The 24,402-nt window shown below is 41.7% G+C and overlaps 1 protein-coding gene across 7 annotated transcripts in view; it reads right to left on the bottom strand.

Annotated features, from left to right (window-relative positions):
* ARHGAP32 (Rho GTPase activating protein 32) overlaps positions 1-24,402 on the bottom strand; it is a 208,278-nt gene that overhangs the window by 131,871 nt on the left and 52,005 nt on the right. For 2 of the 7 annotated variants that reach the window (XM_083479137.1, XM_083479139.1), the window contains exon 1: positions 14,166-14,383. The exons of the other annotated variants lie outside the window; for them this stretch is intronic. In XM_083479137.1, the coding sequence (XP_083335263.1) occupies positions 14,166-14,281 (116 nt within the window). In that variant the 5' untranslated portion in view covers positions 14,282-14,383. Of the gene's footprint in view, positions 1-14,165; positions 14,384-24,402 lie in introns of those variants that run through there. 7 annotated transcript variants of the gene reach the window in all.

The following is a 24,402-nucleotide window of genomic DNA, read 5'->3' as shown; positions in this document are numbered from 1 at the left end:
TAATTCCTCTGTGTATTCTTGCCACCTCTTCTTGATGTCTTCTGCTTCAGTTAGATCTTTACCACTTTTGTCCTTTATTATGGTAATCTTTGTACGAAATGTTCCTTTCATATTTCCGATTTTCTTGAACAGATCTCTGGTTCTTCCCATTCTGTTGCTTTCCTCTATTTCTTTGCATTGCTCGTTTAAGAAGGCCTTCTTGTCTCTCCTTGCTGTTCTTTGGAAATCTGCATTCAGTTTCCTGTATCTTTCACTATCTCCCTCGCATTTTGCTTGCCTTCTCTCCCCCGCTATTTGTAAGGCCTCGTTGGACAGCCACTTTGCTTTCTTGCATTTCTTTTTCATTGGGATGGTTTTAGTTGCTGCCTCCTGTATAATGTTGCGAGCCTCCATCCATAGTTCTTCAGGCACTCTGTCCAGCAAATCTAAATCCTTAAACCTGTTCCTCACTTCCACTGTGTATTCATAAGGGATTTGGTTTAGATTGTATCTTACCTGTCCAGTGGTTTTTCCTACTTTCTTCAGTTTAAGCTTGAATTTTGCTATAAGAAGCTGATGATCTGAGCCACAGTCAGCTCCAGGTCTTGTTTTTGCTGACTGTATAGAGCTTCTCCATCTTTGGCTGCAGAGAATATAATCAATCTGATTTCGATGTTGCCCATCTGGGGATGTCCATGTGTAGAGTCGTCTCTTGTGTTGTTGGAAAAGCGTGTTTGTGATGACCAGCTTGTTCTCTTGACAGAACTCTATTAGCCTTTGCCCTGCTTCGTTTTGATCTCCAAGGCCAAACTTGCCAGTTGTTCCTTTTATCTCTTGATTCCCTACTTTAGCATTCCAATCCCCTATAATGAGCAGAACATCCTTCTTTGGTGTCACTTCGATAAGGTCTTGTAAGTCTTCATAGAACTGGTCAATTTCAGTTTCTTCAGCACTAGTAGTTGGTGCATAAACTTGGATTACTGTGATGTTAAAAGGTCTGCCTTGGATTCGTATCGAGATCATTCTATCATTTTTGAGACTGCATCCCAGTACAGCTTTCGCCACTCTTTTGTTGACTATGAGGGCCACTCCATTTCTCTTACGGGTTTCTTGCCCACAGTAGTAGATATGATAGTCATCCGAACTAAATTCGCCCATTCCCGTCCATTTTAGCTCACTGATGCCCAGGATGTCAATATTTATTCTTGCCATCTCATTTTTGACCACATCCAACTTACCCAGGTTCATGGTTCTTACATTCCAGGTTCCTATGCAATATTTTTCTTTACAGCATTGGACTTTCCTTTCGCTTCCATGCATATCCACAACTGAGCGTCCTTTCGGCTTTGGCCCAGCCGCTTCATCAGCTCTGGATCTACTTGTACTTGTCCTCCGCTCTTCCCCAGTAGCATGTTGGACACCTTCCGACCTGAGGGGCTCATCTTCCAGTGTCATAACTTTTATATGCCTGTTGTCTTTGTCCATGGAGTTTTCTTGGCAGGGATACTGGAGTGGCTTGCCGGTTCCTACTCCAGGTGGATCACGTTTGGTCAAAACTCTCCACTATGACCTGTTCATCTTGGGTGCCCTGCTCGGCGTAGTTCATAGCTTCTCTGAGTTCTTCAAGCCCCTTCGCCACGGCAAGGCAGTGATCCATGAAGGGGCCCCAGAAGATAACTGATTACAATTTCCACCAGCATGGTTCATGATCACAGATAATGGGGGTTGTAGTCTGGAACACCTAGAGACCCAAGGCTGGGAAAGGCTGCCTTTAAAAAAGATGTGCAGGAGTAGCCAATGTGTCTGCACTGTATTTGTTTACGGCTGTGTCATCTTAAATGTGGCCCCATGGCACTTGTTACTGAAGAGCCAGCATTTATATGTAATTGAACACCTAAGAACATTGAATTTTAGGTGGGGGATGGGACTAAAGTGTGCATGAAAAAATGTAACAAACCATTACTTCATGCAGCTGAACTAGAAATTATTGTTTCATGTGGAATTAATAATTGCATTTTCATTATGGATTTTAACTTAGCACTGACAAAGCTGTAGGCAAAGAGCATTATATTGAAAGCAGAACTATTTTAAGTCAATCACAATGAAACACCATGAGCGGGCAAGGGATATGCAAGAGCATGCTGGTGGAAATGAAACTCCAAGTTATTAAAATATTATTCCTATCTATAAATGGTGTTGTGGGATAGGGGAAATGTAAGGCAGCAAAAAAATTGAAAATCATAATAATTATATCCATTAGGATACACTCTTCCTTTCCTCTGTATTTGAAAGTTCAAAAGCTGCTGTAAACATGCCTGATAAGAGATTGCATGTCAGTATACAAACTTTCAACAAGAGTACTGCTAAATAGATACATACCCCTACCAGACTATCCCTCATGTTAGATATGTCCCTCAAGTAGGCTCTTAACTAAAATGGAGAGCCTACATTATTGCCCTAGCTTTCTTTGGAAAAATGCACAGTACAAACATTTTTTTTGGCTTTACTTAGTTCAGAGACTACTTTCCTTTCTACTATTATGACAATCAAGGTCAGAGAAGCGTCATCTTGCCAAAATCACCTGCGTGCCACATCAGAGCTCCACCCGTGTCACTGCAATCTTTGGATGAGTCCCTTCTGTGGTTCTGTTAGCCAGGTTTGGAAGAGGGCTTTTTCTGCTCTGGCACTCCCTTTGTGGATCTCAGTGGCGTAGCGTGGGTTGTCAGCACCCAGGGCAAGGCAAGTAATTTGCGCCCCCTAACCCATGGATTTGCGCCCCCTAACCCCCAGATGTTGCGCCAGGTGCGGCCGACCCCCCCTGCACCCCCCACGCTACGCCATTGCTCCCATCCTCTCATAGCTGGAGGTGCCGGCGACTCAACCTGGGGGCCTTTTGCAAGGAAAGCAGCGCTCTCCCATGCAGCCACGAACTGTAGTGGACCGGCTCTTTTGAGAAGCAAGGCGGCCTCAGCTGAGGGACGTGGCTGGTCTCTGCAGGGGAAGGAAAGGAAGAGACCGCGGGGTCTTTTTCTTCCAGGCATCCGTCCAAGAAGGAGCGTCTGCCTCTGGTTTAAACATCGCTCACCAGAAGAGTTGCAGATCCAGCCGGGGCCGCGCGCGCTTTCCTGAGCGGGAAAGCAAATGCAGGGGAAAGTCTCCTGAGAGGTGCCCTCCCTGCTCTCAGAATGGCGGGATGATGAGAGGCGCCCTCTAAGGGACAAGAGACCCGGGAAATCCACCTCCCACTGAACTGAGCTGGGGTGGGGGGGGGACTTAATTGGAAAGAGGATCGCAGCTTCCTCGAAGGGAGCCTTTGACCTTGAAGCTTGCTGCTGGCAGGGTGGCTTTTTGTGATCGCCCCAATTTGGGGCGCAAATACCCGGCGGCTTCGCCCCCCAACCCCCGCGAAGATGCGGCTTGGGGGGCGCGCGGGCGTTTCCGCCTGACACTCTCCCTCGCCCCCTCCCCGGAGCGTTGCAGTGAGAAAGGGAGAGTCTCCCACTCGGCTGCCGCTGTTTCTCTCCACGTGTCCGCCGCCAGAGGCAGCAGCGTCGGCGGCGGGCGGCCGTGCCTGTGCGCGCAAGTCTGGCGGCGGAATGGTGGCGAGGTGCTGCGGCTGCCGCCGGGCCCTGGAGGTGGTGCCTGCCGGCGCGCTCTGCCTGGGCGCGGCGCTCAGCGGGCTCTTCAGCTTCGTCTTCTTGGCCGCGGCCCTGGTGCTACAGCCTGCGCCCGAGGCTCTTCGGAGACTCCGGAGACGGCGAGCGCGCCCCCTCAGATGTTGCGCCTGGTGCGGCCGGCCCCCCTTGCACCCCCCACGCTACGCCACTGGTGGATCTCCCTATGGAGATCAGGAGAGGACCAACAATGGAATGCATTCACAGACAATTAAAAGATCTTTTTATTTTTCCCATGTTTATTTCCCCCAGCTGTTTACTGATTGATTTTCATTGTTGGTTCTGGCTGCTGTAATTAGTGAAATTATGCTTTATGCTTAACTGGGTGTTATAATTGTTGCTGGTGATTACTGGTCTTAATGGTTTTTATGAATATTGTGAATCAGTTTGAATAAAAAAAATAAACATTTAAATGATTAAATCATTTAAATAAAATGATAAACATACATTTAAAAAAATAAAATAAAGAGGGGCTTACAGATATTGGTGAATAATATATAATTTGCTTGCTCTAAACTGATAAGTGTGTCTAACTACTGATAATATTCATATGGAAAACAGTGTAACTGGGAATCCCATTTCACGTAAAGTCAGCAATACAACTTGAACTGCCCAAAAGTAAAAACATGACAATATGGTGCCTTCCATGTATTGTTGCAACTATAGCACAGTTCAGAATTATGAGCAATTTTTTAATGATGTTGAACTGCTGCAAGTGTGACAGCTCTCATTTGCCTCATGCTTGTCTTAAAGAAGCTTTCTAGCATCAATGCATTATCTTCAGAGATTCTAATGCAACCCTTTGGCCTTTAACAGTATTTAAAAAACAAACACTATGGAAGATGAGCCAGCTTTTCTAGTGAATGTTCTTATGCAACTGATCCCATTTTAAGGAGTTTGTTAGACTTTAAAGCCATGATTGGTGAGTAGTCAGGATATCTGCATTAGTGTTTTGGCCCATATTAACCTCCCATTTTTATTTATGCTTTTTTTAAGACCTGAAGAAAAGGCCTTGCTATGATTCCATTCATTGCATGAAAGGAGGGTGGGGTGCCAATGGGTTCTGTTATTGCCCTGTAGCTTTAGAACAAGTTATGCCAGGAGGTCCACCTATCATTGGTAGAGTTCAGGCACAGACAAGAAGACTATTCTCTCATGTATGACATCTGTTACTAAAATAGCAAAGCACAGAAGAGTAACTACTGTATTATCATTACTAGTGTTTACTGAATAAACACAACATTAGACAAATTATCCTGTCCTAGTTGAAAGAGCAAACCTGAAGAGACTTTCCTCAGCTAGACTAGACATTGAAATCCCTGCCCAGATAATTCAATACAACGGCTTGAGGTGGAGGTGTGGTAGAGGAGGACTATCAGTCATTTAAATGTAGTAGAAGCACCAGTGATTCTAGATAAAGAGATGTTATTTTACATGTAGTTTCAGGACACAATAGATTTCACTTGGTTCTTTGTTTCTTACTTGAAAACTGATTTTTTTAAAAAAAATTGTTTGGGTGGGTCAGCTCTACAAGGAGTACATACATTTAGTGTCTGCATTTGTTTAACACAGCCACAACAAAAATTCCAATTATCCCTCCCAAAAAGGTACGGAGAAGTTGGGGGATACATTTCTTCTCTGTGACAATTTACAAACACAAAAAGTGAACTATATTTAATTAAATTTATCCTGCTGTATTTCTCACCAGGTTCATTTTACAACTGCTTGTCAACTTCTCAGGTAATGCTGTTTTGCCTTTGACCTGAAAAATCCCTGCTGGATTTCCAGAAATGTGCTGTTTCCATGTGGGTCCATTATTAACCTGTATTAACAGATCCTTTTCCGCTAATTGTGATATATATTAAATATCCTACGTAAAGCCAAGACTGGATCCCACTGAACATTCTGTGTTATAATTTCACTAACGGTCAAAACTAATGTGTACCAAAAAGACTTATTTTTATCAAACTGCCTTGTTTTAGTATCTTCAGCCTCTGGCTTTTTATTTGAAACAGACGGCTTGGCGCCTTTTCAAATTTCACTCTTCAGCCTGCTCTTTTGTCCTATCAACATCACATTTCTGCCTCCACTCCCCAATTTTTCTTTACCTTCTTGAGTACACCACCACATTTTTTTCTTAGATTATCAAACTGTCATCTGTATTATTCTGCAAAAACTGTTTTAGTTTATATTTCTTGCTATATTCTCCCTGCTGAAAAAAAAATAGATTGTTCCTCTGTTCCTGTTTGGCTCAATCTATCTTCAGCACTCTGATACTGTCAGTCATTCTTGTCTTACTGAATTTCTTGCAAGTTTGGGATCTTGTTCTTATCAGAACATTCACTCTTTTTTTGTAGATCTGTTCACAGCACGCCATTCTCCATTCTTTCCACTCCAATGGAAAATGTGTGATACCTAGCCCTATTATTTCCATTTGTATTTTCCATTTGTACTTTTACTTAATCCCCTGGTTTAAAGTGCCATTTTTATGTTGACTATATCCCATTACATCCTTCTTCCTGCTATATCTGCATCTATTTGACCGTCTTCCATGTCCAGAATTTTTATCTGAATTTTAATGTGCCCATGACAGAATACTTAACCAAATACTAGTTAATGTATATTGTTATATTTTATTTAAACGACTTAGGTTTTATGAATAAGCTGCCTATAAATTATGTTAAATAAATAAATAAAATGCTCCACTCTTTTGCTACTCTAATTCTATTACAAAATCTTGTCATTTCTGTCATTATAATATACAGTGGTACCTGGGGTTACAAACACATTGGGTTACAAACACTTTGGGTTACAGACTCCGCTAACCCGGAAGCAGTACCTCGGGTTAAGAACTTTGCCCCAGGATGAGAACAGAAACCGTGCGGCGGGGGGAGGCCCCATTAGCTAAAGTGGTACCTCAGGTTAAGAACGGTTTCAGGTTAAGAATGGCCCTCCAGAACAAATTAAGTTTGTAACCAGAGGTACCACTGTACATATCTAAGATTCTTGACTTTGTCCAGATACTGCCAAAACTTTGTTTGAAGCACCTGCTATTTTACATGTTGATTGTTGTAATATTTGTTTTATCCGCCTTCCTCATTCTGACCTTCCTGCTTTTTTTATATTTTAATTCGGCACATTTTTATCCACTTTTTCATTATCAATTCCCTCTTATTTTACCTTCTTATTTCCTGCTCATGACACTGACTCTTTTCCATCCCACACTGAATGCAAATAGAATTTTCAAATTAGAGCCTGATCACACCCCCTCTATCTCCCCTCCCCCGTTTCTTGTTATTATCTCCATCATTCTGACATCCTTATCCCTCACTTCCTTATTCAGACACACTTTGGCCTCCTCTTACAACAGGGGTGGGGGAATCTTCTTCAACACAAGTTCTGCATTGCCCTTCTGAGCAATCTCCCAGGGGCCACATGCAGTAGATACAGCAATTAATGTGAATTTTACCTTTGCAGAGCCGTCTAGTTTCTACACACACTCACACACATGCACCCCTCCAGCCTTCTATCTGAGAAAAGGATGCTGAACTAGATGGGCTATTGGTCTGATCCAGCAGACTTGTTCATCAAGGGAAGTAAGAGCCATTATAAGAGTTCAAGTCAGGCAAAAACTATTACAGAGGAGGAGGGGTATGTGGCCTACGGAAGAGGTCTGAGGGGCCACATAAGGCTCCAGTGGCCTGAGGCTCCCCATTCCTGTCTTATGAGTCAGAACTGCCTATCTCCTCATCTACACATCATGCTATTATAGTCTCCCCTTTAAAACATGTCTTAAAGGTGACCAGAGAAAGGTGATTTCTCTGACCTTCCATTCCTGACAGATGTCTTTTCACCTCGTGGTCAGCAATAATTTAAATTTACTTTGTGACACGTCCCTCAAATTGTTAGACCACTTCTTTATTTTTCTACTACAATATTAGCTATAATTAATATTAGCTACTAGAATATGAGCTATTTTATAAATGATTATTTAAAAATATACAGAAATCACACTAGAAACAGCCCCAGTACATTTCATCGTGAGAAATAGGCACAAACGCTGAGGATGACTCTGAAAATCCATTTTGGTTGTGCCATACTTGCTTACAAGCAGGCTTCAGGATTTGGTTGCCACACTCACCATGGCAACTGTGCTACAGCCCTCCAGTGCTCATTATGAGCAAATAGGCTTTCTTGCAACTATGAAACGGTAGAGGCAAGTACAACATAGAAAGCTGCCTTATACTGTGGCAATTGGTCTATCTAGCTCAGTACAGTGGTACCTCGGGTTACAGACGCTTCAGGTTACAGATGCTTGAGGTTACAGACTCCGCTAACCCAGAAATAGTATCTCGGGTTAAGGATAAGAACAGAAATCGTGCGGCGGTAGCGCAGTGGCAGCAGGAGACCCCATTAGCTAAAGTGGTACGTCAGGTTAAGAACAGTTTCAGGTTAAGAACGGCCCTCCGGAACGAATTAAGTTCTTAACCCGAGGTACCACTGTATTGTGTACACTAACTTAGAAGCAGCTCTCGAGGGTTTCAGGAACGGGTCTCTCCAGACCCTACCTGGGGATGCAAGGGATTGAACTTGTACCTTCCATATCCAAAGCAGATGCCCTACCAATTGAGCTACAGTCCTTTCCCAAAGTTCCAAAGTGGGCAAGAAAGTTGGAGGTTGTCTATTCATTCAGAGATGAGACAGATCCTTCAAGTCACTCATGCACTGCAATTGCCTCAGAGCGGCCAAACCAGAGGGGGCTGTTTTGCTGCTTGGAGGTGGGCACCTACTGTGCCTCATCTCAGTGCACCAAGCCCTCTGCCATTCTTTCCCATGAGAAAGGGTTTGGTTCATCTGTTTCTGGACAGAAGTTCTTAGGGAGGTCTTACTGGAAAGGTTGCAAAGTGGGAGCTGGTGAATACAAGCAAAAACGACAGACATTTGTTTTTAGACATTTGAATCAAATGTACAATGTTCATTACCAATACTTGTACTGTAATATATACAGCAACTTATACTGTAATACATTCAAGAGTTTCAGTAGTAGTGCTGGTTGCAATGAAGCTCCTGACAATAATTGACCAAGTTGCTCTGATATCACAGTGCAGAATGCCTTATGAAATGAGGGCCATAGGCAACAATCATGAGATGCCAGGCATCTAATCAATGAGGATGAGAAGTGGTCCACACCAGAGGACCAAGGAAAATAGATGGACAAAGGAGTAGCATCAGAGAGCGAAACAAACTGGAAATGAGAACTAGCAAAGAGGTGCAGAAATTGCCAGAAGCTACTTCAGGTCACATATTGATTTGAGATGTCAACTTAAATCTTTCGCTGCATGCCTCTAGCTCTCTATTTATTATAATTAAACTTTCCTATCTGCATATCCTGCTACCAGATCAAAATATTGCTGTCAAGAATCATGAACCAACGTCAACCAATATTTAGATTCTGGCTTGGGTTCTCTTGTCATTCCCTAAATAAATTAATACTAATACTAATAATTTTATTGTTTATATCCCACCCATCTGGCTGGGTTTCCCCAGCTACTGGACTGCTTCCAGCAGAATATAAAAACATAATAAAACTTCAAATGTTAAAAACTTCCCAATACAGGGCTGCCTTCAGATATCTTCTACAAGTTGTGTAGTTCTTTATCTCCTTGACAACTGATGGGAGGGCACTTCACAGGTAGGGTGCTACTGCCAAGATCGCCCTCATTTCCCGTAGTGAGGGAACCGCCAGAAGACCCTCAGAGGTAGACCTCAGTGTCCGGGCTGAATGAAGGGGGTGGAGACGCTTCTTCAGGTATACTGGACTGAGGCCATTTAGGGCTTTAAAGGTCAGTACCGGCACATTGAATTGTGCTCGGAAACATACTGGGAGCCAGTGAAGATCCATTGGAACTGGTGTTATTTGGTCCCAACAGCCACTCCCAGTCACCAGTCTAGCTGCCACTTTCTGGATTAGTTGTAGTTTCAGGGTCACCTTCAAAGGTAGCCCCATGCAGAGCTCATTGCAGTAGTCCAAGCGGGAGATAACCAGAGCATGTACCACTCTGGTGAGACAGTCTGCAGGCAGTGTGCCAGATGGAACTGGTAGACAGGTGCCCTGGATACAGAACTGACCTGTGCCTCCGTGGACAGCCGGGAGTCCAAAATGACTCCTAGGCTGTGCACATGGTCCTTCAGGGGCACAGCTGCCACATTCAGGACCAGGGAGTCCCCCACACCACCCACCCCCTGTCCCCACCATCTATCCTCCAACTGCCCTCAGACACTCACACTAAAACTGGTATATCAACCATGCTATGCTGCCCAGAAATCTTATGAAGAATATGGATATGGGTCACAAATTAACAGAAAATATTTTAAATAGTTCAGATCCAAATTAAACATTATGTGTCACTCTACAAAAGTAATTTAAAAATGAACTCTGAATTAATTTATACATGTTGAGAGCTTATTTGCAGCCTCTTTAAACTGCATTCATGACCTTCTCTGAAATAAACTGAGGTCCTTCCTTTTCCATGTAAACAAACAACTATGGATGAAAGTGACTTTAGAGGTCAAGCATTATAAATATGACACAGCAGGTTGTACATTATTGTAGTAAATTCTGAATATTTTATGCTTTCCCAGCCAAATGGCACAAACGTTTAACATTCTATCCTGCCCTTCCTTCTGAATTTCTGAGTATTTGCAGTCTGATCTATCTAACTGCAAGCTAGTGGGCTGTGTCCAATGACAACTCAGAGTAGACCCACTGAAACTAATCGAGCTAAATTAGCCATCTCTTTTAATTTCAAGAGGTCCACTTTGAATACAACTAGCACTGGATACACTCCAATATGTTTATTAGATTTTAGGAACCAGTTAGTATTAATGAGGAAATCACAAAATGGTTAACTATTTAAGTAATTTTAAATAGTTTCCCATTGGCCATTTAAATGACAGCCTACCCGACTTACAATGTATTTTCCTGGAAGGCCACACCATGCACATCAAAGCACACTGGAGCTCACAGCCTCACCCTTCTTTTGAAATCTTTCCCATCCTGCTCTCCTTTCCCATTTCTCAATCCACACCATGCCCTTGCTTGAACTGCTTTATCATGTCTGATCTTGCCTGCTCCACATTAAAGCTCTGCCAAGCAGGGGAAACTGCCTACTGTATTCTGCAAACTTTGTCTGTCATGGAAATCATTAAATAATAATTAGAGAATCTAAGACAGATAGTAAATCAAGTCCAAATAGCTTCTATTTACAATTTCAAAAGGTATGAACAAAAAGAGCAGCTTTAAGATCAAACACTTTAATTACAAGCGCTTTAACTGACTTGTGGAATTCACTACTGCAGGATATGATTAAGTCAACTAGATTCCTTGTGTCTTTAAAAATGATTTGTGACACAACAAACAAAGCTGATTATGCACTAGCTAGAATAAAAGTACAAGGTCTAATAATCCTTGTGGTTTGGGGGCTCTATAAGCATTCGCATTTCAGTGACAATATACACTACTATCTCCTTAACTACCTTTCACAGCTGAGGTGTCTTAGTATGTCATGGTTTGATGTGAGAAAGCAAGGTTCATGTCCAAACTTCACCTGTACACTCTATATCAGGTATGGCCAACCATTTCAGACCCAGGTTGCACTTTTAACCCAAACATTGATTTGGGGACCATAATTTTAAACCTTCTACCATATATCTGCATGGCGGGAGTGTTCGTGTTGCAACCCACTTTGAATCAGACCATGACCCGCTAATGGGTCCCATTCCTCCAGGTGAAGATCAGTGCACTAGATGGCTTTATCTACCTCTCTCTAGTCTTTAACTGCTACTTTACAAAATGGGAATAATAGTAACCCTACCTTGCTGGCCTGTTGCAAGAATGAATGAAATAAAAGATTAACACTCTCCAGGAGCCCTTATAATTGGATGGTCCAAGTAGGCCAAAGTCTTATATACTGTGATGTGGAAACCAGCTCATAGTATGCAAGTTTTCTAAATTAAGTTCCAAAATATAATACTAACAGTATTAAAGTATTTCCCCCCTATGGTTTATTAAATGCCTCTTAAAGATGTATAGATGGTAAAGGTACCCCTGACCGTTAGGTCCTGTCGCAAATGACTCTGGGGTTGTGGCACTCATCTTGCTCTATAAGCTGAGGTAGCTGGCCTTTGTCCTCAGACAGCTTCCGGGTCATGTGCCAGCATGACTAAGCCCCTTCTGGCGAACCAGAGCAGCACATGGAAACACTGTTTACCTTCCCGCCGGAGTGGTACCTATTTATCTACTTGCACTTTGACATGCTTTCAAACTGCTAGGTGGGCAGGAGCTGGGACTGAACAACAGGACCTCATCCCGTTGCAGGGATTTGAACTGCTGACCTTCTGATCAGCAAGCCCTACGCTCTGTGGTTTAGACCACAGTGCTACCCGCATCCCTCCAAATACTGCCTTTGGGTAAATGGCATGGCTATAACCTGTTCCAAGACAGAATAAATTGCATCCAATACTTGCAACAGCTCAACTTCAGAGCTCACAGCATTGGACTTTTCCATCTGTGCTGAGGTCACTGAAAATCTGTAAACTGTAATATCTCAGTTGATCAACAAAGCTCTAATAATTGATTACAGCTTGGAGCTAACTGAAAGAAAATTTATTCACTCTCACACTTTAATCTTATTTAGGAGTTTTAAAATGCTGAGATCTACTTTTGGCGATTATTAGAGTAAGTGTTGCCATCACACACCTCTGAAGCAGAATAGAAGGCCAGAGAAGTAAAGGGAATTGGGAGTGAAGGACATACTTGGATATATGCAGTGCATGGGGAGTGGGGAAGAGAGAGAAAGAAAGAAACACACTAAATACCATATTTCTTTTACCAATAAAAGAATGCCATCTTTATTCTTCATATCATTACCAGCTTATGTATACTTGGGTGGCAATTTGCACAGTAAACACAGATATTTGAACTCCAGGTGGTTTTCATTCACAGAAGCCCTTCATTCTTACTTGCGCAAGAGCAAAGAGTTTTAGAATATCAGTGTTCATTCAAGAGCACAAGCATACCAGCACTGGGAAACATTTCGATTCATACGTTTTCTAAGAGCAGCAGTAAATGAAACACTGTAAAACAGGGCCAGGCCAGCCATTAGGCAAAGTTAAGTAATTACTTCAGGCAGCAGATTGGGGAGGGACAACATCAGCAGTTATTTCTCATACCCACCCCCCTGCCACCAGTATTCTATTCTGTTGGGCAGCTTGTCCCAGGCCCCCTTAACTGTCTTGCTGTACACAGGGAATGGGGAGGGCTGTCTTATCACCAGTTCAGATTCAGCTGGCAATCCAGTCAGCTTCTATATATGGAATGAAAAAGGGCACAATTCTGATATGCGCCTCAGATAGCAAAACGTATTGGGCCAGCCCTACCTGTAAGAGAGCCAGGGCAGGGGACATCTACTCCAAGCTTACCCACCCCACCCACCAGAAAAAGTCTCTAGGGAAACTACTCTGGACCATTTAAATTCATTAGCTAGCTACTGAGTCCTTCAGGTGGGTGGAGTCCCCATGGTGAAATACCTGAACTTTGTATATCTGCATATAAACTGAAATAGGAGACCTTGGAACCACCTACTTCCTGCTCATAAATAACTGTAGGTCTTGCAAAACAACCATATTTTTTTTTAAAAAAAACCATAAAGGTAGGAGGTTGCAGTTGTTGCCATTAAGGTAAGTTTTCAGTATTAATGACAACTCTACTCCATAAAAATTATGTCATCTTTGCCTAGAAGAACATCCCAACTGAAATTAAATAACAGGATTATTTTAGATCAACTGCAATATAAATCTGAGGCCAAGGTAATGGAAATGATTTGTCCTAAAGTTATCAGCACTAATTCATTCCACAAGAATTTTTACTACACAACCAGGACTCAAACTAGCTTTTAAGAACTACAGTATTAAATTTAGTCTGCACTCTATATATATATTGCAGATGCAAACACTGAACAATTCCTTGTAATTCAGCTCATAAGAATTGTATTTAATCCAATTTAGCGAAATTCTGTGTGTCATATTATGTGTATTTTAGACATAACATTGCAGTATTACTCTACACAGACAACAAATAGTTAAACATCACCACAAAAATTAAAATGGGGGGAGGACAGAAAGCCATGATTATACTATGCCTACTTTTTAATATGACTATATACCGTAATTAAATAAAGGTGTCTGAAGGACAATTGTTTTGTTCCATCCCAATAACGTCCTCCTATATGTATTAAAAGGAATCTGCATTTATGAAATAATTACATGATTATTAATATTGTGGCTTGTATTTTATTACCGAATTATTGGCTTAAATAAAACATGGAACAAACATTTTTCCTTAGAAACAGTTAGCATATCTGATGTTTGTTTGTTTGTTTGTTTGAAATGAGACGTGAATTTAAACATCCCTCAAAAAGCTCTTTCTCTGGGTGATTTATTGATAGTACTGACCTTTTGGATTCATCAAGATTGCCTTCAGTCCTTATCGCCCCTGCAGTAGAAGCTGCTGAATAGATATTGGTAAAAGCAGCAGCAGCGGCAGCAGCTGCTCCAATGCCTCCCTCCATGTTGCACACACAAGCACAGACTGCAGAAGCAGAGAGAGGAGGCAAAGGCACGAGAATCCAAGGAGGAAAGGGCTAAGGACCAAAAGTTGCTTCTTTTCTTCCCCCACCTGCCCAATAATACAAGAGACAGGCTGCTTTCCCCCTCTGTCAGGTTCAAAAATGCTAGCAATTAACAGAACCTCCTCAAACAATTTCTGGTAATAATTCTATCAGAGAACAACAAAAAAACAACAACCCAGCTTGCAAACATCAGGTTCCTATTCTTTCTTCATTCAGTGGTTCACATTTTCTTCAGGCTGCTACAGGCATTTCAACTGTAACCCTTTCCAAGCTGAGGCACAGAGAGTTTGTTTTCTGCGTTGTAAAATGACACCGTAGGAATAGGCATTCATCTGGTGCGGACCTTTCCTGTGGCTAGCTGCAGATTGTGTCTAATTAGAATAAGACATTTAGAATTGAATTTGCACACAGCTCGCAACCTAACCTTGAGCAGGTCACTTAATCTCTTTGAAATTCAGCTCTTCCCCTATAAAGGTTTGACACTGCACTGGAAAGACTATTAATATTTATGATGCACTCCGACACCTTCGTGTTTATGCCACTTTTTGAATTTGCTGCAGTGTATAAAACTTGGGTTGCAAGCTTTAATTGATGAATCAACATAAGCTATAGGAGGTGATGGACTTCAAAGCAACTTGCAGCCCACAGACTGTAAGTTACAAAAATGTGCAGATGTGGTAATAGCAGGATACCAATCTTAGATGCCCCTCTTAAGGATGAAGATGTGAGCATTCAGTAAGCTCTGTTATAGTTGTTTGTAAAATATATGTACGCTGCCTTTCTGCCATAGCTGGCATTTAAACTGATTTAACAGATCTCAAACACAGTAGTGTCATAAAAACTTAAAAAGCAATAAAATAAAATGCAGGCCCCTCAACAGGGGCAGGGAGTTCACATGATCAGTTGGCCTGGAATGGTGTTTCCCATAGCACTTCCGCATATATCAAATAAATATTAAATGTGTAGTAACAATTATTGGAGGGATGCGGGTGGCGCTGTGGGTTAAACCACAGAGCCTAGGACTTGCCAATCAGAAGGTCGGCGGTTCGAATCCCCACAATGGGGTGAGCTCCCATTGCTCGGTCCCTGCTCCTGCCAATCTAGCAGTTCGAAAACACGTCAAAGTGCTAGTAGGTAAAGAGGGACCACTCCGGCAGGAAGGTAAACGGTGTTTCCGTGTGCTGCTCTGGTTCACCAGAAGCAGCTTAGTCATGCTGGCCACATGACCCGGAAGCTGTCTGCGGACAAATGCCGGCTCCGCCAGCCTATAGAGCGAGATGAGCGCGCAACCCCAGAGTCGGTCACGACTGGACCTAATGGTCAGGGGTCCCTTTACCTTTAACAATTATAACCCATTAATATAGTTAATAAATGGAGAATATTAAGACCACGAAGCGAAAAGAGTAGCCTGATAGATCAGGCCAGTGGCCCTTCTAGTCTACAGTGGCCAACCAGATGCATGTAGGAAACCAGCAAGCAGAATTCCAGCACAAGAGCACTATCGCCTCCCACAATTTCCAGCAACTGGTATTCAGAAGCATTGCTGCCTCCAACTGTGAAGGTAGAGTGTAGCCATCGTAACTAGTAGCTATTGATAGCCCTCTCCTCCATGAATTTGTCTGATCCTCTTTTCAAGCCATCCAAGGTGGCCATCACCGCCTCCTGCAGAAGCGAGTTCCATAGTTTGACAATGTGCTGCATGAAGAACTTTCTTTCATCTGTCCTGAAACTTCCAACTTCCAGCTTCAATGGATGTCGGCAAATTCTAGTATTATGAGAGAGGGAGGAAAACTTCTTGCTATCTGCTTTCTTCATGTATTTCTTGCATAACTTTATAAACTTCTATCCTATCACCTCTCACTTGCTTCTTTTTCTAAACTAAGGATTCCCAAACGCTGCAACCTTTCTTCATAAGGGAGTTGTTCCATCCCCATTACGAGGGAGAAAGAAATACAACCTACTGGAAGTTTCACCTTGGAAGTTTGTGAAAGTGTTATAGGGAAGGCAAGGGTCATCAAGCACATAGATCTTTTTCAGTATAACAGCCAAGTGAGCTTCATCATTTGTTAATGTTGTACAACAGTTTTTAGGCTGTCAGAAACTTTTTTACACAGCTACACAATGTACTAAGCAGTCAACACTATCTATGTTGTGTAATATTGCTCGAATAGACCACAAAGCTCTAGCAAGAAAAATGCTATGAGCCCAAAGGCCAGAATATTTTAATTCTAGACACTCTCATATTAGAAAATACCTAGCTAGTTTTATAAGGAAGAAGTTTACTGCAAACCTGTTTCCCTTACAGCCACTTATTGCAGGAAGAAGCTGTAATCACGTGGAAGTTTGCCAATCACCCCAGGATACAATATTTCCCACTGAATCAACGGGGCCTTTGCACAAGTAATTTTGCATAGAATTGTGTATTTAAGGTGAAAGGCCCATCAATTTTGACTATTAATCCAACATATGTTTCCCAAATAATATTTGCCATATGATCTAGCCAGACGCTATGATTAAAGATGTTACTTTCACAGGTGTGTATTTGGCATTCTGAAAACGCCCTTCAAATGCAAGCACAATCTCTTGGACAACTCTATCCTCAATCACCTGGGTTATAGTTGTTCTTTGAGACAGGTATGCTTGATGCAACATCTGCAAATCAGAACTCTTCTTTTAAGTTTATAAACAGGTGCTTCAACAACTGTACCCTGTATTATTGTCTTCTTGCTGTCTATCTTGTATCTAGATAATCTGGACAATATCCTTTATGTCCCAGACAGCAACTCCCCAAACCTTAGCAACAAGATATCTTACTTTTTGCTGATGGCACATTGTTGTCACCTAATTTTGGACCTGGTTTTTAAAGGCTTTTGGTCATGTTTAAAATTGCTTACAAACAAATCATCTAAACCTAGGATCATGGCCAAACAAACCAGTATCAGAAAATAAGCAACAAACCACAATCTCTGAAGAGCAAAGCAAGAGCACCTGAGCTATATGCACCAGCATGCAGCTCATGAACAGTATGATTTAGCTAACCACACATAATGGCTTAGTACTGAATACAAATGAGGCAATACTAGGTTTCACAGGATAGCGAAGATTTACATGTCAGCCTAAGTTGGCAGGAGTATATAAAAGACATAGCACCAAATCAAATGGTTTGCTTTAGTCAGTTGAGAGGTCAAGATACCTGGAGGACTGGATCTCCAGATTTTTAGATAGTGGCACTCAAAATGAGTTGCAGGATAGATGAAACAGACTACAGCTTTCAACAAAAGCTAGTCCATGATATTAGCATAGTAATAGATGCTCTTATGCAAGATCATGTAGAATTCTAGGTCTTCTCAATAGCCATTTCTGGGAAATTCCCAAAGGAACTTCATCTCTTTTCATTTGAGGAGACACTTATAGAAGCCTCAAAGTAGGTCAAGATTAGTTCTGCATCCTAAATTCAAACAATGAACAAAAACTTGCAGAATGCTATTCAAGCATTCTTCTTGGTGGCAGATGAAGAAAGGGTGAACTGAATGTTTACACAAAAGAAATAGGTAACAATCCTTGTTAGGGGTCTGGAAAAGCACATTATTTTAATACTTGGTTCACCCCAGTCAGTATCAAGTAGAATCTGTATAGCAGACTATTGCCAATATTATTATCAACTAATCATAAATGGTAAGAGATTTTTTTTCCCTTGCCCAGGCAACAGAAGTTAGGAAACACAACAGCTCAACCAGTCTGTCATATACAGTGGTACCTTGGTTTTTGAACAGAATGTGTTCCGGGAGTGTGTTCAACTCCCAGAAACATTTGAAAACCAAAGCGCAGCTTCCGATTGGGTACAGGAGCTTCCTGCAGTCAATCAAAAGCCACGGTGGACGTTCAACTTCTGAAAATCATTCAAAAACCAGAACACTCACTTCTGGGTTTTTATCATTCTGGAGCCAATTTGTTCGGGAGCCAAGGAGTTCAGCTTCCAAGGTACAACTGTACTAGTATATTTAGCAGCAGTAACAACACATTGAAAGAGTCTCTATACAGAAACTTGTGGAGGCGGAGCCAGTGGAGTGCTGCACATATGCACAGCTGCACCCTATACTGGAAGTGTATACGCTAAGTGCTACTTGGAACTCAACCACTGGGGAAAATCAAAAGCTACTACCTCATTAAGTCCCACCTCATCAAGCAAGTAGCAGCAGCTGCTGCAAATGATGGGCATGTGAGCTGGTAGCAGTAAACAGAGGATGGATAGAGAAGAGGTAACTGCAGTTGTGAAAAGAGTGCAGCTGTAACTGCCCAATTCTTCAACTGGGACCAGCAAACAAGAGGTGACAACCTATGCCAGAGGTTACGTGTCCTTAGGACTAGCAGGTAATACTCAATTACTACATAGGGGTTACCATTTCTCCCCAGCAAAGTTTTTTGTGCTGCCATCACAGGGATGGTGAACCTCTGGCCCTCCGGGTGTTGTTGGAATACAATTCCTATAACACCAACCATCAACCATGCTGGCTGGAGCTTCTGAACACAGTGTAGCCTACTATGTGCAAACATGCACAGCATCAGGCTGCATCCTCCTTATCATGGTTCTTAATCATTTTTATTGTCTGAATCACTATTAACATATATTAGATTTCTTTCCCACCCTTCACCATGAGATCCCAGGATGGTTACAGCAATTTAAAAATGCAATATTAAAATAAGTTAGAATATGCTTAAATGCTGGGAATACATAGAGTGTGTTCACCCATTGTTAAAGATGCACATTCAAAATAACTTAATACTATTTAACACTTGCACTGTACTTTCAAGTTTTCAGAGTGCTTCATATGCATCTAGTAGCAATTCTGTTAATTGAGGCTGAGGGGAATCTCTTGTCTAAGACCACCAAGAGACTTCATAACACAGGTGAGACTCAAACTAGGAACTTCCCAATTTGCAGCTTAGCTACACAAGCTCGCCTAATGTGGGATTTCTCACATTCCTTTAACCACCCAATCATATTTTCAGATGCTAGTTACACATGGGAAGAGGGCAGATTTCACCCACCCATTCAATGCAAGTTTATAATGTGATCAGTGATTCATATTAATAACCAGTGATCCGTATTTGTGTTTGCATAACTCATGTTTGTGGGAGCATTAATGTTGGCAGCAGCGGTTCACAGGTTACAATTGTCTCATGTATGAAGAGGTAACAAGATAGAAAATAGGAGGGGCTTTTGAACTCTGTTCTGTTGCACTGTCCAGCACATGCCAAGTTACTTGGGGTGGGGAAGAGTTGAAACACAAAGTGTTACTTAGGGTGACAAAAATACCTTGAGCTGAGCCTGGAGATGTACCCTCATTGTCTGACTCCTGGACATCTGTTCCTCCAACTTTATCATTTTCCAGGGGGAAAAGATAGAAGAAAGGGGTTGTGGCATCTGTATTTGGCAGGCAGGAATGAACAGGTGTTTCTTTTAGTACTATCTTTAATACAGTTGACATTTTAAGTAATATTTTTAAAATGTTGTCTTCCTTAATCATTTGGGGCATGGATCCAAAATATAATAGTGGCTGCTGCATGATGGGCTTGTCTACAAATATATTTTTATCACACCCATAATCACTGAAATTGGGGTGCCAAGATTAAAAAGCATTTTGCAAGCAATGAAAATACCTTGCATAAGAAGAGTAAGCAAAACACTCTTGAGGACTGCCAAGTACAACTTGCATCAATTATTTAGCTTTCATGGGGTTTACTCTAAAAATAAACATGGGGGGATGAGAACTTCCAATAAAAACTATTTGCATTAGTGATATTTTCTTCAGGTCTGTAGGATTCTAAAGTAAATTCCCTGATCACCAAAACAGATTATAGGCATATCATCATTCTTCTCCAAAAAAATTAAAATAAAAGGTAGCTTTGCTACTGATGTCTGCAGGAAATAGACTTTAAAAATTTGTCACAGATGCCAACTATAAAAGGGTTGCAGTTCCAAAGCAGGACTACTCTTGCACTGTATTTTGTTATAAAGGGACAACCCTGAGATGGAAAAGGTAGAGGGTCAGTTGATACTACTTATTCTTTAACAGGATGTTAGCCTTAGTTGCCTAAACAGCAATACAGGATTAGTAACAAAACGAAAGAGCACCAAATCATGATGGCATGAACACTCAATTAGAAATAAGAAATAAGCCAATTTTTGTGGTTTTGTAGTTTTTTCCAGGAAAAGGATGGGTCTAGGGGTGTTTTGACACTTTATTAAATCTAAAAATGTACTCTTACCTGGTTTCAACACAGTCACAAACAATAGCACCATGTTTAAGAACTCATTTCACACCCATCTAGAATACATCTGTATTATACAGCCATGTTTGCTTAACAGGCAGACAAATTCGGCTGGTTGGGCAAACCCTTGAGATCACCACATAGATTAAAATCCTTAATTCAGATGGAAGGAAGATTGGGGATCACGTATACAAAACTCAGAAGTGTATAAATATTGAGAGCAATACATGTCCCTATATCTGGGGTTCCCAATTGTCATCACAGTAGATCAGACACTCCCATTAGCACTTGTCAAGGTCTCCTACACTTTCCAGTCTTTAATATATATAATTCTAACAAAAATGAGGTTGTAGTTTTTTGGCGGTGGGGGGTGTTGCTCATTTTGGGTAGCTGACCTGCTTTTTTGTCTATGTCTTTTTTGTTTGTGAGTATGCACTGGAGGGTTCTGAGCATCACCAGTATTTGTGAAATTGGTTTTTTATGATGCCAAGAACACTTCTTTGATCTCCAAGGCCAAAAAGACTAGGGACTGCTGACCTACACAGATTTCCAAGCCAATATCAAAAAGCTGTGGTGAAACCCAAAGCTCAACTACTGTAGTTTTCGCTCCATTACACACATTTTTTTCCTCCTAGAAAGTAAGGGGAAATGTCTGTGCGTGTTAAGGAGCGAATGCTTGCTTCCTCCGTGGTTTCCAGCAGGAGAAGAGCCGCTGAATGGGGAGGAGAGAGGGACAGGGTGCCTGCTTCTTTAAAGGAGCAAAGCGGGAGGGGAGAGGTGCCGCTTACACAAGTGTAAGCGGCTCCTGTCTGGTTGGCTCCTTTAAAGCAAGCAGGCTCTCTGTATCTCTCGTCCCCACTCAGCGGCTCTTCTCCCACTTTGCTGGAAATAGCAGGAAAGATTTTCAGCTCGCTAAGGGTGGGGAGGAGGGAGAGAAGCAGAACCGGTAGGCTCCTTTAAAGCAAGCAGGCTCTCCGTCCCTCCAGCAAAGTTTTTCAGCTCACTAAGGGGGGGGGGGAGAGAAGCAGAGCTTGCTCCACGTCCCTTGAGTGCTTTTCCTTCCCTCCCCACTTAAAACGTGGTTACAAAGCACAGATCCACATGGATCCTCAGGATTTTTGCACTGGGTCACCCCAAATTCACAATCAGATCACATAGCATGTCCATGGCTACAGTTTGCACCAAAAAAATCACGCACCCACTGTTGCCTGGGGCCACAGTGGTGCAAAAACGTGGTTACAAACATGGATCCACATGGATCCTCAGGATTTTTGCATTGGGCTACCCCAAACTCACCATCAGATCACATGTCTGTGGCCACAGCATGAACCACAAAAATCATACATCCACTGTTTCGTGTAGAATATTTTTTTTCTTGTTTTCCTCCTCTAAAAACTACATGCGTGTTATGGTTGGGTGCGTGTTATCGAGCGAAAAATACGGTAAATGGATGAGCCGCAGTAGCAGAACAGTTTGGGAACTGCAGGTTTTTTGTGTGCAAAGGGTTTTACTCTCAAGTAAGTTTACATATGACTGCAGCCTTAATATGGTTAATTTCAGTGCCACATTTCTAAAGCAACAGATCTCTGGACTCCATCTACTGTGGAAGTCATACCCTCCAGGCTTGGGTGTTCTTCTTAAACTAGGAGTGGCCCTATTGCCAGCATTCAAAGACATACAGAATCATAGAATTGTTTTTATGATGTCATATGGTCTAGGAATGAACCCTAACATTGGAAACAAGTTCGGGGATAAGGCCAAGCCCAAATTATTATCAGAATAGTTTAGTAGCTGAGCTGTGACCAGTGGCCACCTGAACAATTTCAGCTGCCCGCCCCCTGCTCCTGAACTCCATGTTTAAGCCTCAAAGTCAAACGCCAAAATGAAAACAGTGAAAATGCTAAGCAAGTGTTAGCAATATATTCAACACCCCTCCCTTCCAAGACAGATGATGCATGTTTCCAGTTCTCTGGAATAAGAAGAATTATACCTACAGCATTACTCACAATAAAAGGTTTTTGTCATCATCAGATGCCTGAGTCATCAATCACCTTCATAAGTTATTTACTGCTTTGCAGTGTTTGACCTCAATGGCAATTATTTCCTCGAAGGAGCCATATGTACCAATTCTTACACAGAATTCAGAGCACAGGAAAATAAACTTCTTTCCTTTTAAAAAAGCCGCCACAATTTCAGTGACAAAGTCTGCATTTCCATAACAAACCTGTGCTTACCACACATGAGCCAATCAGACCTGCTTAACTTCTTCATTTTTAGTGCTGTGGAGAAACCAACCATGGTCAATGGGAATACTGATACATCCAAACCAAGGATCATGTTTTGTTCCCCTCCAAACAAACCATGGGTTAGCCAATGCTAATTCTACTCAGAGCAGGCCCACTGAAATGAATGGACATTTCAATGGGTCTACTCAGAGTACAACTTAGCTGAATAGAACCTCATAATAAGCCAATATTTGTTTTCTGCTTACCCATTGTGGTTTTAGCAAAACAGACCACAATTCCTAGTTTAGACATAACATAAGAGGCAAGGATCAGGGTTTGGTTCCTTCATGCACCAGCAGTGCGGAGAAGTAAGACACCCCAGATCAGCACATTTGCAGTAAACCATTAACTATAGCTTACTGTGAAGCACAATGAGGTAGATTGTTTTGTGTTAGTGAACTGTCTCATGTATGAGCACATGCTGTGAAGCACAATCACAAACCACAGATTATATTGGATATCTATTACTTGCTAATACAAGACTTCTGGAGGTGGGCAAAAATGAAGTATAGATATGGCCCAAAGGGAGCAAAATATTCCCAACGTCACGTAATTAATGAAATCAAAATCAAAATGAGACAGAACCTCACACTAAGCAAAGTGGATAATCAACAAAGTTGGAAACTTAAAAAACAAAAACCTGAAGCTTTGTTTACTATAAATTAGATAAAGTTTTAAGGCACATTCCCATCTGAAACAAGCTTGTACAGAAATGAGTGGTAGCAACACAAGTACATAACAAACATAAGGGGTGAGGAGTGTTAATAGAAGCTGCTGCTAATTAAGGGCACATTGGTCAAACAGAGGACATTTTGTTTGTGGTGTTTAGGGACTGAAAATATAAAAAATTAGGTATTTCCTTCAAAGACCAGTGATATTTTTATTTAATAAAAAGGCTCTTAGAAAGGTAGAGATTACTGAAGATTTTGCAATATACAATTTGCCTCATGTAAGACATTTTAGGGCTGGCCCAACTAACACATATTCCAACCAAGCAGAAAATCTCCAAAAACTCCATTACAATGCACAATCTGAAGCTGGCATCTTATTTAAACTATAAGCTTTCTGTTTTTCACCCACCATGAAGTGGTTGGAGAAATAGACAGATTTTCTGGCATTCTGCTCTCACACTTTTCCTACATATGTGGAAACCAATTGTGAAGCTGATACTGACTAGATGACTATTTCTGGATTTGGCTGTTCTTCAAACAAAATACACTGAACAATGACTTTTGCTGTGTGAGGCTGTGCGTGCCCATCCGTCCATCCGTCATGCCTTCAAGGAGGCACAGCCTGCTTACTTCAGGTTCTTCCAATGCCACAGCCTTTGCCCTTTCAAGAAGCAAATGCTGGCATTCATGTTTGCATGTAACCTTCCCTCGCAGAGGGAACAAAAACAGCAGAAGCTTAAATACCATTGCCAAATATAATGTTTTCAACTTCGTATTTTTATAAATAAAAAAATGACATTTTACTTCAGGTATAAAAGAAGACTAGGCCCAG

The sequence above is a fragment of the Podarcis liolepis genome (assembly GCF_965112155.1).
Source record: "Podarcis liolepis genome assembly, chromosome: 16".
NCBI lineage: Eukaryota > Metazoa > Chordata > Lepidosauria > Squamata > Lacertidae > Podarcis > Podarcis liolepis.
Note: the sequence above shows the minus strand (reverse complement) of the source record. Positions and strands in the feature narration are given on the sequence as shown.